Source organism: Pteropus vampyrus, unplaced genomic scaffold (assembly GCF_000151845.1).
Source record: "Pteropus vampyrus isolate Shadow unplaced genomic scaffold, Pvam_2.0 Scaffold64, whole genome shotgun sequence".
Classification (NCBI taxonomy): Eukaryota; Metazoa; Chordata; class Mammalia; order Chiroptera; family Pteropodidae; genus Pteropus; species Pteropus vampyrus.
In genome coordinates, this window is record NW_011888845.1 from 703,055 (window position 1) to 717,197 (window position 14,143).

The window sequence follows — 14,143 nt, forward strand, 5'->3', positions numbered from 1 at the left end:
GGGCTCTGCTTGTGCGCGGCTCAAGTAAGTTGTGCAAGAGTTCTGCGAGTGTGTGTGTGTGTGTGTGTGTGTGTGTGTGTGTGTGTGTGTGTGTGTGTGTGTCGCGGGGCGGGAGGGATTCTCGATTTCTCTCCGTCTTTTCCTCTCTAGCCCAATCAGACCCCTAACCAGGTAAGCTGTTGGGGGAGAAGTGTTGGCATTTTTCAAGCGCACACAGGGAATGGTGGGGGCGCAGCCGTCTCGGGAGCCGTGGCGAAGGCTCGGAGTATCCCCAGGGCTCTGGGGTCGAGCGCTCCCTCCAGCCTGGAGAACCTGCAACAAGTACTGTGGGGTCGGGGCCTCAGATGACCCCTCGGTCCAAGTCCAGGAAAGGACCAACCTGGGCCCCCAACCCGCCCCTAACCTGAGCCCTAAAGCTGCAGGCTCAGGTGCTGAAAGCCATCGGTGTCTCGAAACCGAGGTTTAATTTTTAGCCTGGTTGTTTCTTACCTCCCCTCCCCCTCTCCTGGTCACAGTCAAAAGCAGGCTGGAGAAGCAGGAATTCAGGCAAGTGGTGCTAAACTCCCTCTCCCTCTCCTTCAGCCAGCGGTGGCAGCACTAGGACATGAGTCCTCCTATCAGTCCCGCAGCTGGGGGACTGGAACCCGGCAGTCTTGGCTCTCATCAAAATTTCAGCAACTTCTCAAAGGTTTCTGCATCTCCCCCATCTCGCGCCGGATAGGACAGGGCGGGGGCTGGTGAGGCCAGCCGGGGTTTGAGGTTTCTCTTACAAAGACCCCATTGTAACCTGTCTGGTCATTGGAGTTTAGAAAAACAAAGTTTTCCTTGATGAAAGCAGCTTTTTTCTTTCTTTCTATTTTTAAAATCAGAAGGGGGCGGGTGGGTGTGCACATTCTCTAAGCAATATGCTCAGACGCCAACAGTCCCTCCAGCACCATCAAAGCTTAGCTGTGAGAGATAAAAGGGGTCACCTCATAGGGTCAGTCTAAAATTTGGTGTAGTTTTGAAGCAAGGTGCAAAGACCTCATGCAAGAGAGTGTCACTACAGGTAAATCTGAAACGAAGCCAGGCGCCTGCTGGCTATCAGGGCTCTTCTGCTTCACTCCTTCCCAATCTTTTCCTCAAACATATTCCCCCCCAGATTTCTACTGGACATAGAAAAATTTACGAAACGATACTGTAACTGATCTGATGTGCAGTACCTCCATTCCTAGCTGTTCCATTTTAGCCAAAACACTGACTTGCAATTACTGATTCAGTCGAGGTATCGAATGACAACCATTTTCATTATTGAATCTCTTTTTTAAAAAAGCATCAGACCCTCCCCTTCTTTACCACCCCCTTTTGGTTTAACGCACTCCGTAGAGGTGAGGGCCCAGTGACCCCTCTCTCCACTTCGGGGACGTAGATCATTCTCTAATTGCACAGTTCAGCCTCGTTCGGAATACCGCAGAGTTGAAGCAACCTGTGCTTGCTTGGAAGTTTTGTTTATTTTATTGGGTTTTAAAAACCCAGCCTCCACAGGGAATGTCTGTTGGGGAGGAGGTGAGGGCCTCACTCCCAAGACATCACTCTCAGTGTCTCCTTGCTGTCAAATGTGCTCCACTAACCTGTGTTTGCTGTTTTTGTCAGAGAGGTCCCCCTGGCGAGCAGGGTCCTCCTGGGCCTCCAGGCCCCCCTGGAGTTCCGGGCATCGATGGCATCGACGTAAGTTTCTCTGTTCCTCCAGTCCTGCCTTTTCCTACCCTTTCTCCAGTGGGTTGGAGGTTTTTTGTTTGTTCGTTTTTTTGAGAGGGCCCGGTGTCTCCCCCGCTCCCCCCCAATAGGATTGGGCATGGGTAAGATTGGGATTTGGATCTTAAAAGCCTGGGGATTTTTTGGAGCGGGGGGAGGTAGACTGTCCCCCATCGGTCATGAACTTCCACCATTTAGCCCTTACCCTGTACCTGATCTGAGGGGTGAACACGCGTGGGATTCTCCCACCGGGATCTCCAGCGACTTCCACTCATGTACTGCTCTTGCCTTTTCTCCTACCCCTCCAGGGTGACCGAGGTCCTCAGGGTCCCCCGGGTCCCCCGGTAAGTTGATCAACGCATTCACACTCCACTTCCTTCCTTCAGACAGAATTTGCAGTCACGTGCTTCCAAAGAGTCTCAATTTTGTACCTTTTTTTCTTACTGCTTCGCCCTCTCCTGCCTAGGGTCTTGATGGAGAACCAGGAAAGCCAGGAGCTCCGGGCAAGCCTGGAACACCGGGTGCTGATGTGAGTAGGCGCGAGAGCAGGGTGTGTGTGTGTTTGGGGGAGAGGAGGGAGGGCAGAAAGGAGGGGGAGAAGGAGGAAGGGAGAGACTTAGAGATGTGCTGGACAGGTGCTGGGGCGGGGGGGGGGGGGGGGAGCCGGTGGCGATAGACCCAGTTGAAACAGGGCTGTGGCCATGAATTTGGCTAGCATGGCATGGAGGTGGCAGTTTTCTGCAAAGGGACCTGCGAGTATGGCGCTATCTCCAGGCTCTTTGGGGGAAGCATGCAGAGCTGGCATTTCTACCTCTCAGAAAACAGGAATGGGTACCTGGATGGTGCCTCAGACTGTTCGCTCTGTTCACCCGTGACTCTCACCCCACTTCGCAGCCTAGGGGATGCTGGGGGAGGAGGAATCCTATGGTCAGTGCTGGGACTTTGCAGCAAATTGTCTTTGCTCTTGCTTTTTCACTGAGACTCCCTAGATTAATTTAGGAAAAGAACCTGCAAGCAGGGAAAGGGGCAGAATACTTCTGAATCTCAATGAAAAGAAAAAAGAAAGATGCTCTTGAGGGGTGGGACTGTAGTGAGTGGGAATGTCTGGAGTGGGGACGAGAATGGTCAACACACATGGATAGGACATTTAAAACTAGTTTTCTCTCCTTCTATGGTGGTTTCTTAGCTGGCATCATAGACAGAAATGAGCTGCCTATTTGAAGACTGGAAACAAGCAACCTTTCCCTCCATTTACCCATCTCTGTACCCTCCTTCCCACCATCTGGGGAAAGCTCAGATACTGAGTTACATGGTAAACCTAATACTAAATAATATTTCTTCATAATAAAATTACTTCAGGACTCTCACCATCTCTTTCCAGGCATTCGACTAATTCTTACTGAGATCCCAGTACAGGCTAGTCCTTGACTTTGTTGCTAGGATACAAAGTGATGTAATACATAGCATCTGTTCTCAGAGAACAGTCAGTGGTACATTCAAATTATCCTTCAAGTTACACTTTATGTGGTTTCCCAAAACTAAAGACTTTTCTAACTCAAAGAAAGCACCTGAAAACCTATGTTTGGAATTTCCAAGAATTTTTGACTAGAGTTTAAGACAGAAGCTTCATTTTGAGAAAAGAAAACTAGCTAGATTTCAGCAGCTATTAAGACATTTTCTTTATCGAGATTATCATAATGGAGGCTTTGTCTATGCTATTTATGCTTTGTGAGATACACTTTGTTTTACATTTCAAAGCACCTATTTTGAGTTTTCCAATGTGCAAAATGACAGTGCATGAGGACCCCAACGACTAATATTTGGAAAATACAAACCGAATATCAAACTAATATTTGTATAATGCAAACTGAAATTATATAGCTTGGCTATTAAGCTCTTCTTGTGAATGACTGGAAACTATCATGTGATAAAAAAGTCAGATAAATACAAGGCCACTAAATCAACTAGTAGCCCAGTATAGGTTGGATTTATTTCTTCATACCTTTGAAACTTGGAGCTGACTTTTGTGTGAAAAGAAAATTTATGATTAAATTATTATTAATTTTTGTGGTGCTTGAAGCACCTGAAGGCATGTCTTGCTATTTTTATTTTTTTTCGCTATTGAGTTGCTGTAATTTCAGGCAGAGGGCCAGACCAATCTGTGCCTTAATTTTATGGTGCTTATGTAGTGTGCTTAAGCTCTTTACCATTTACTATAAGACCATAAAGAAATGCCTGGTTTGCTTTACAAATAATTTCCCCACTTAAACAGAAATTTTGAATAAACGTATGGAAGTGTTTCAAAAATTTCATAAATACAATGTAAATAACAATTACAAGTATTTTTTTTCTTTGCGTATAGTTGCAGTACAAGGTGCAGAACAAACCAGATTTCCAAAGTTAAAAATATAAGAGTAAGACTTCTAGAAATTCGATCCAGGAAGGTCCTCAGGGAAAAACTGATGAGGGCATTGAATCAGTCTCCTGGGATTGAGAAAGAAAGCAAGAGGAAAAAAAAAAGAGAAAGGAAGGAGAGAAAAAGTAACAAATCCATGTATGTGCCCGTATTTTAGGCATTTCCTAGAACTAAGCAAAAAATTAGATATACTAATTTGTATTTGTGTAGAACTTTTTTTCTCAAGCACCTTCACAAATATTATTTCTTCTAACCTTCAACAACCTGGAAAGCAGGTTTGGCTAATATTATTCTCCACAGATAAGGAAATTGAATAATTATGAGGACAAATACTTTCCTCAGGGACCCAGAGTTATATAGTGGCTAAGATAATGAAAGAAATCAGATTTCTTTGATTTATAGACTGACTCTCTTCCAGAATGTTTTGCCTCATTCAAATACAAATGAGGTTCTAAAATAGATGAATAATCAGAGAAAATAGGAAGGAAAAGAGTAATTGTGAATTTTTAGTATCTGAATTATCAACCAAAAAATGATATGGGTAATTCAATGGATAGTAAAAATAATTTATAATTGATATTTTATAATTATTTATAAATATTTATATGGTTCATATTCACCAAATTTTGAAATGGAGCCACATGGGACTTATAAGATTCTGAGATGAAAAGTTTTCTTACTCCATCTTTTGGCTTATTTGACATTTTAAACAAATCTTTTACCCTAAATTGAGAATAATGAAATACTGGTAAGTAGACCAGAGTTTGCTGTTTGTTTAGCCCTGAAAATAAAGGAACTAAGTAAGTAGGAAAGCTTCAATAATCTTTTCTTGATATGTGAACCTGAGTGTGTTATGTTAGTAAGACCTTAAACCTCCAACTTTGATTCTGCTTGTTGGGTCATTGCAAAGCTGTATTTTTTGGTAATGTTAACAAATAGTTAATTGGATGATATCTGGAAGAAACTGAAAAGAACATGGTTTAAAGGTAATTATCCTTAGTTGAGTGGATTTTTGAAAGAAAAGAAAGAGTCATGGCAGCTATGCTTGTAAAATTATTCCTTGAGTCTCATGAGCTGAGTCATTGGAATGCTGGAAGGAAATTGTAGTGAGGGCTCGTGTTCCCTGCCAAGCAGCAGTGTGAAAGTTCAGAGCACAGTTAGCTCCAATATCATCCCACATAGAACTTTATCTGCAAAAACATGCGTATGAAAGCCATTCTTTCTGCTACTGGTAATATTTTCCTCATTCATTTCTTTGGTAAATAAGAATTATTGCAAATTGGAATTGTGTGTGTGTAAATGTGAATGTGGAGAAAATAGGTAAATAAAATCTTTCCTTCCCTGCTAAGACTTTAGTTTAGGTTCTTTCCCCTTATAAACATGTAAAATTAGAGAAATCAAAACTTTGTTATAACTTTGCACCCAAAGCACAACTTATTATTATCATCAATAATATCAATAGAGAGACATTTTCATAGGCACTATTTGCTATGACATACTTAGTAAATAATATTCTACTTATTCTTATAGCATCAATCTAAGATAGGAAAAAGAATTAGAATTAAATGTAATTAAACCATGCCACTTTTTACAGGAAAAGATGAGAATATCCTTTGAATGTATACAACAATAATCTCTGGCAGATGTATGGTTAGGATAGTGAGTTATTAAGAAATTATTCTGCAAGTTCAGTGGAAGTGGAAATAGTAAAACGTGAGGAAGTAGTAGACATGTGAGGAGTCCATGAAATACGATGCTCGTGGTTAATATCTAGATTTTTTTGTTTGTTTGTTTATATGCAGAACCCTTTCTGAATGAGGTTGTAAGCTCCTAGAGGGCAGGAAACATGTCTTATACTTCATGTTAACTCTTCACAGCATCTAGAGTAGTGCTGACTATGTAATAATGAGGATAATAAAAATAGATAATATTTATTTAGGACCCACTTTGCCAGGCAATGTTGTAAGCCCTTTGCGTGTAATATCTCATTTAATCTTCAAAATTGCTATATGAGGTAGATATTATTATTATACCTATTTTACAAATTAGAAAGCTGAAACACTACACAAGCACCTTAAGAATGGTTGCACAGATCATAAGTGACAGAGCCAGGATTTGAATCAAAACTAAAGGTATGTGGAGGAACGAGTATAATATCCTTCCACCAAATAGGCTAACTTAAATTAATTTTATTCAGTGGTCAGGTATTGAGTATATGTTAGATGATAGGAGCAATGTTCTAGGATTGAATGGACATACAGCCCTTGTCCTCATGGAATTTATGCTTTTCTACACAGCTATTTTATAACAGAGTTCACTATAACATCTGACACCAGAATGTATTTTCAATTTAATTCAAATCACTCCCTAGGGATAGATGTACTTTATCATGTCCTTTGGAAGGTACTACATAGGAAGTGACCTAGAAGCAGCCTCCAGGTTATTCAATCCTTCATTTGGTTTTACTTTATTATTATGCAGGTGAAATTCTACCATATATAGTAGGTACTGTCTTACAACCTTGTCAGTTATTTCAGTCACAGATTGAAGATGGTTAGTGGGTTGAGGGTATGGCAATTGACCAGACTTGGTCTTGGAGAACATATACATGAAATAGGAATTAGAGTTTCCATTGGTTAAACATGCCCTGAGGTTTACAAAATCTATGTGCCATACGTGCTTCCAGAGAGTGCTCCTGGATATATGGTTTGTTTGCCGAAATACAAAAGCCAATGTTCCATGACTTACAGGTGTTCAACAGCTATAGGTGCTCTACGGAGTTATAATGTAGGAAATTAATTGATGTAGAGAAATGTAAAAATGTTGGCCAGTGAACTAGTTTTTTATATAAATTACAGGAAAGTACTTTATTGATAATTCTGCAGACTATGACAGATTAAAGATGGATTTTTAAGTAGGGTTTTCATATTTTCAAGAACTCCTTCCCTTGATGAATATCATTTGAGTCTTTTTAAAAATCTTGATAATGGGTTTTATAATATATTTATGTATGCATGCATATATGTACATGTATATATACATACATATATACAGATATACATATATTTATCTTTAGCAAGGTACAATTTCAAGATTACATGATAAATGACAACATCTAAAAGTGTCAGAGTAAATAAAAAATTAAAAATATAAAAAATGTATCTTCACCAAATATGGAAATTTAGGTATACACATAGTGTTATCGTGCTTTAATATCTATTTTATATTGAGAATGATTATAAAATAAGTACTGGTAGGGAAAATGAGAATGTTTGAAGATGTCCTTTAATAACTGCTTTAGTATTAAATATAATAGTTACAAATATGTTTTACAGTAACTGGCTTAAATTCTATATATGGAGTAGTATACATGAAAATATGTACTTAAGTATAGCTATTTTTACTAAGGAAGATAATGTAGAAACACACATGCTCTCAAACGTTTCACCTTTAAAAGTTAATGTTCTTAAATAAGCAATTGTCTTTGCTAGAAGATGGCTGGAGGGCTTTAGGTAGCTGCAAGGCAATAATGAGACTGATTATTTTTTATTCTTACTGAAGAAACATTTTATTAACTCTCGAGACATTATTAGAGAGTTATAGAGATGTATAGTATTTTTATTTTATAAATGAAGTAAGGGAGGTACGTAAACATGGGTAAGTGACAGAGCCAAGGCCTGTTGTCCTATCAGATTTAACTATTAGAATGCTGTAATTGTTTTATTATATAATTTCAAAGCAATGACAAAAAAGACTAAATTATTGAACCCTGTGATAAACAATGCAGTTAGTAAGAAGTTAGGAATATGATATAATTTATCAACAGAAAGTAACTAAATGATGGCATGTTAAACATTACCTTTGAGTGAGACTATAGAAAGTTATTTCTTTATAAATATTTGCATCATACGTAGCTAACCATCCTATATATCATTAATAAATAAAACGAAATTATCCACTTAGTGGTTTGCCTAAGGATACTATAATAGTTCTAATACCATCTTTCTTTTTAGGGATTAACAGGACCTGATGGATCTCCTGGCTCTGTTGGACCAAGAGGACAAAAAGTAAGTCAGCCACTGGGTATTAAGTGCTGATATTAATGAGATGCTGAAGTATAATTTTACTATAGTGTTTGCAAATCAACTAATAGGTTAATTATGAAGCAGATAAATTTGTGTTTTAGTTGAATTAAACTAAATTAAAAACACAAAAATTGAGTATTTTAATGATTTTAATACTTATGCAGTTTGTATATTTACATATTTATGATGCGAAAAGCTAAGTATGATAAACTTATTTTTACTTTTAGGGAGAACCTGGTGTGCCGGGATCTCGTGGATTTCCAGTAAGTGAATATAAAGTGACAGAATTGAAAATATCGTATCTTTGGGTAAAATTCTGCCATTATGAAATTTCTAAATGCAGTTTTCTCCATAATATACATCACATAGAAGTTTATGATTTACCTGATATAGCAAGCAATCTGACTATAAGTAGAAAAATTTTAGAGAAATTTGAATGTAAATATAAAATACATATGTCTGTTTGCAGGTAGTATTTCCCAAGAGACATTTCTCTCTCAACCCAGATTGATAGAAAACATTCCTTGCCTAACAGCAGCAAATCTAAGTATTCAATGTTTAGCCCATGGCATCACACCACGTTCTTCACAAACTGGTTTTCTCTCTAATGAAATATCAGACATCAGATATTATCGCCCACCTGATTCCCTGGCTAGTCTTTTCCTACATTGACATTCTGGCAGATTTGTTATTTCTATCTATTTGTAAGAAGACTAGGTTCTCAGGCTGCTTTCCCTTTCTATTTTGCTCTTCATTCTGCTTTTGTTTTTGTCATTAATCTGTATTTTCCCTCTTGTTTTCTATTTGCTCTGTTTTCTTTGCCATATTTCAGCGACTGTCAACTTTTCCATTAAAGCCTATTTTCAGAAGTGAATAGCTTGCTGGCCTTTCTTCCATATTTTTTCAAATCAGAGCTCAACATCTTATAGAGATGGCTTTAAAAAAATGTAGTGAAAATTTTCAAACATCTAGCATCTCATAACGAAATAACTTATTGATTACTTTGGTGTTTTCAAGCGTAACACTTATTTCCCAAATTGATCACATATTAAAATGTTCAAGTAGGTGCAATTTTTCAAAGAATGCCTTGGAAAAGTCACACTTATTAAAACACAGTACCCATATGATATTATTGCTTGTTTTGGCAGCCTAAATAATTATAAATAATAATATCATTATCAGAAGGTGTATAATGATTCCACTGGATGCTTCATATGGCTATTTTACAAAAGAAAGCCTGGAATGAAAGCTGACATGAACATGGGATCAGAGATAGCTGTGAATAAAACTTATTAAAGCCAAGGTAGGAGAGAAAAGAGTAATGAAGAACCTCAAGTGGGGGAAATTGAACCTGGAAAGCAAAGAGAGAGAATAAGAGATTCTAAGCAGTTGATATTGTTTTATTAAATTCAACAAGCATATAGTTAAGGTTTATTATATATAAGGTCTTTGTTAGGAATTGAGGCTAGGAGGATGAGTATAATGTGGTTTCAATCCTTAATTATACACAGTTTGGTGTTGCTAAAGAGATATAAAGTATAAAGGAGAGAGAGATCAAATGACTAGTTTTAAAATCAAATCCAGCATATTAAATTAGGATCCCATCATAAGTTATTTCAGCGATGACACCATTTTGCTTTTAATATCTACTGGATTTGGTGTCATAAAATATAGCCCTACCTGTAAAAGAGAGTGTATATCAGACTCCTTCTTCTTCTCTGCCTCTTTATGCTTAATATTTGTTGCGGGGAACATCCCAACATCCTGTAAATTGTAAATCAGTTCACTGTACTGCTTTAATATAGGTTTCTAATAAAACATAAAAATGAAAAACTCTTTAAACTGTTAGGTTGTGACGTGTCTCTTTGTGAGTGATGGTGAGTTCTCTTTAGGGCAAAAGTGGATGACTTGTTTACTTTGACTTTCTCTAAGAAAAAGTTTGGAAAAAATATTACATTCAAAGGAATGTCTGAGGAGCTGACACAAGCTTCTGCTTCCTTTAGAAGTAGAGCTATGTTTGTTTTTCTTTATCCAGTGCTTTCTCTAGAATGAGGATCATGTACATATTTAGTGATAGCATTTATAGTTTATTTTTGAACTGAGGCAGGCCTGTGTCTGTATTTATACCAAATATACATCATATCTTATAATAATTTTTATTTCGATCTTTTAGGGCCGTGGTATTCCTGGACCCCCTGTGAGTATCATCTCTTGGTTTATTTTATTTACAAAAATGGCCTATTTCTCAGATCCCAACATTACTCTCCAACTAACACTCTACTTAGTGGTGTTTATGGTATCCCACTTACATGCTCTTAAATGGCTACTGTGACAGAACTCCTATTATGCTAAATAAAATAATTTATTAACTTGAGAAATTTCTGTTCTATTTTAAGTAGCTAAAATTTGTTCAAATGAGTTATTGTCTCACTGGAAACCAAAGCTAGTAAAGATACATAATTTTAAGTTGGTTGTTTATCATATTGGATATAATTTGTGATAGATTTTAAAAACATTCACAAATAGCCATGTCTCTTTAATGTGTTGACTTCAGGGTCCTCCTGGGGCAGCGGGTCTTCCTGGAGAGCTTGGCCGTGTTGGACCAATTGTGAGTACCACAGCACCTTTTGATAGACATTTGATGATTTAAAAGACAACGTTATTAGGAAAGGCAAATTGCTCTAACCATATTTTTTTTCCCTGCAAATCCAACTAATGGCTAATGAATTTGATTCCAGTCCATAATACTGATGGGGACCAGGAATAATAATGCTAGCTCATTTTTGCAAAATGATTTTAGTTTTTTTCCCCAAAGTTTTCAGCTAAAGTTTTCTTCCCAGCTTTTAGAATTAGTAATCAAGTCAGGTATTGTCATCTCCATTTTCTAGACCCAGCCAGGGTAGGTAGGGATCCAGTGTCTTTGGTATTAGACTCTGAATGAAATGAAAAGTCTATAGCCTAAAATTTTTACCATCTGTATTTATGTTAGGATCTTTACATTGTAATCTAACTAATGTAATTTAACTTTAGGCAGTAAGGAGCTGAACCTTATAGAAGAAATTACTGGTAATAAGTACTTGATGTTAATATTCAATAAATCAAAAATGTTGAAGTAGTGATGTTATGTGAAGCATAGATAATTGTAAACTCATTGAGAGTACAGCCACGTATTATATACTTTTTTGCTTTTCTATATGTGCTTAACTATTTGATAAATTTGTTTACTTGACAAATGAATACGAATGATTATAAAGTAAAATTAAATCTAAGATGCTTTTGATTTCTTATGGTAGAACATTAAGAAAGAAAACCTATGCCAAGAGGAAACTCTGGATATTAAGACTAATTCAAATCTATTTTCATTTGAATGGCTTACTTGAATTTAGCCATCTTTGATCTTCTGTCCTAATTGCAAGAGAGTGAAGTGACAGACCAAGTGATAGCTTGTGGGTGACCAGAAGAAGATTCTGGCACTGCAGAGGTTACCCTTTCATTTCACAGCTTCAGGCTGGGTGCAAGCCTTCTTTTGCTACCATTACATAGATGGCACTAGCAGTATTGACTGTCCAGTTCCTCTGTAAATCAACTAGAAATATATGTGGTGTTCATGGTTTGTTTTCAGGATAGACAAAGTAATCATTCTATAGAGAACTGGCTTAACTTTTTTGCCCTAAGTCTCCCTCTGCCTTGTTTAATTATTTTGGTGAGATTGGAACTTTTTTATTCTTCTGGTTTTGTGGAGCTAATTGGATTATGGGCCACCCATTGATTTTGGTGGCAGGTCTATGCATGGCTGAGCTCTGTAGGAGATCTTAGTAATATTATTCTCTCATGCCTCACCAGTTTTATACACTGTGTTTTGACATGTGTATAACCACTGTGTCACAATTTTCACATAATTTAGGGTGACCCTGGGAGAAGAGGACCACCTGGCCCCCCTGGCCCCCCGGGACCCAGTGTAAGTTATTTGCAGCTTGAATTTCTCGGCATCTGAGAGTCAGGATTAAAGAAATTTCAGAACCAAAAATGAAAATATCTGTTAATCGAGTTATCCTAAAATTCCTAAATAGCTACCATTTTTTTTTCACCTATTCAGAACATGCGTCTTTTTAGGTTAGAAGAGCAGGGGAATCATAGTAACTTAAAAGGCGTTTTTCACAGGGAATGGCGTACTCATTATTTTGAATCCTTTGACGCTTGTGATTTCTCAAAACCTGGATGTGTGAAAGGAACATTTCAAATGAACTAGTTTTTACAAAGGATTTACACAGTAAGCAATTTACAAAATAGGAGTTTAAGTAGGAGATAATCCATATTTTTAATTTATGATTCAAAGTTCCCTACATTTTCTATTGTCTCTCATTTCATCTCTCTTTAATCCCCTAATGGAATCTGCTGCAATTTAGAGTTTTCCAAAGGAGATATACCCATGAGCCAAGTTTTTAGAATATTAGCATATTATATGCTTCTTTGTTCTTTATATTTTATCGAACAAATATATTTATTATATTTTTTGTCCAATAACATTCTGTTATTTGTAGGTTTGAATTAAATATTTAACTATGTTCTTAACTTTAATATTTTCCTACTTTAGGGAACAATTGGCTTTCATGATGGAGATCCATTGGTAAGATGTTTTCCTTCGACAAAATACAATTTTAAGTCAAAGACCATGTAATCTTGAGATGAATTCTCTTTAAAATTATCTTGCTGGAATATGTTGTATTTCGGTATTTTACTTTACTCAGATGGCAGAGCAATCTATGGCACTAGTGAACTGGTGGCTGGTATATACTCAGACTGTAACCATTTTTCATTATAGAAATATCTTTATTTTTCCATAATCTTACTTTATAACTAAGATGTGTTTTACACCAGAACACCCCAATTTTAAAAGATAAAAGACAAGTAACTCCTTGAGACTTGTTTTACTTGTAAATTAATATTCAAATGATGTTGGTAAACTGCACTAAATGCAATTTTGACCCATTCGATGAGGGAATGTGAAACTCAGGACAGAGCGAGTCCAGTGGAAGGGTGAGGGGAAAATGATCAGGTTGTGGTATAGTAGGTTACCTGGAAACATTTTATTTTTTCAATAAATTAAATCTGAAATAAGTATATGAAAATATTAATATTTATTAAATTTAGATGGTAGATACATGGGGAAAAGGTTAGATATATTATCTGTAGTTTTCTGTTTAAAAATGAAATAATAAAAAAGGAAAGATTTATTCTGAGTTATTTAGTGAATATAATTGCATTGGGGTTCTGTAGCTGGAATTCCTAAAAATGTATCATTTTTTGTAAAGTGGAAGCTCTGGTTTATGCACTCTCTGTCTCTCTCTATCTTCGGCAGTGTCCCAATTCCTGTCCACCTGGTCGCTCAGGATATCCAGGCCTACCAGGCATGAGGGTAGGAGGATAATTTTAGTGTTTTATTTTCAAGAATGTTATCCATAGAAAAAATATAGCCTTTCTGTTAAGCACTGGCCTTCCTGGTGCAGGGACCTCAATTGATGGATTAGGCAAGTCTGTGTTTGCTTATTCTGTAGTTTAATCTGTGGTCCTTATTCAGTCCTAGAAGTTCCTGCTGACGCCCCTGACAGATCTTCCTACCGAGTCGCAGATGTTTGATTACACAGTGCTTTTGTTGTTCAGGGAAGAAATACCAATAGAATGTTTTGGACTGAGAGAATTTAGAGCACCGAATTAAGTTTCAAAAGTTTGCCTCCTATGAAGGAGGGGGGCAATTGTGCACATAATATATTTGAAACTGTTTTAGTTAAAAAAAAATGGAAAGACTACAATATAGACAAAAAGAGAGACTTTCCCAAAGCATTTTTCTCTCACTCTGCCATCATAGTTACTTCAAATTTCCCATAAAATGAAAACGAAAAAAAAAAAA

At 37.0% G+C, this 14,143-nt stretch overlaps 1 protein-coding gene across 1 annotated transcript in view; it reads left to right on the forward strand.

Annotated features, from left to right (window-relative positions):
- The window catches only part of COL9A1 (collagen type IX alpha 1 chain), a gene marked incomplete at its 5' end in the record, with an annotated part of 86,627 nt that overhangs the window by 22,593 nt on the left and 49,891 nt on the right, over positions 1 to 14,143 (forward strand). The window contains 11 exons of the mRNA XM_023531202.1: positions 151 to 171; positions 1,633 to 1,707; positions 2,043 to 2,078; positions 2,201 to 2,263; positions 8,164 to 8,217; positions 8,463 to 8,498; positions 10,409 to 10,432; positions 10,790 to 10,843; positions 12,140 to 12,193; positions 12,830 to 12,862; positions 13,595 to 13,651. Coding sequence (XP_023386970.1) covers positions 151 to 171; positions 1,633 to 1,707; positions 2,043 to 2,078; positions 2,201 to 2,263; positions 8,164 to 8,217; positions 8,463 to 8,498; positions 10,409 to 10,432; positions 10,790 to 10,843; positions 12,140 to 12,193; positions 12,830 to 12,862; positions 13,595 to 13,651 — 507 coding nt within the window. The remainder of the gene's footprint in view (positions 1 to 150; positions 172 to 1,632; positions 1,708 to 2,042; positions 2,079 to 2,200; positions 2,264 to 8,163; positions 8,218 to 8,462; positions 8,499 to 10,408; positions 10,433 to 10,789; positions 10,844 to 12,139; positions 12,194 to 12,829; positions 12,863 to 13,594; positions 13,652 to 14,143) is intronic.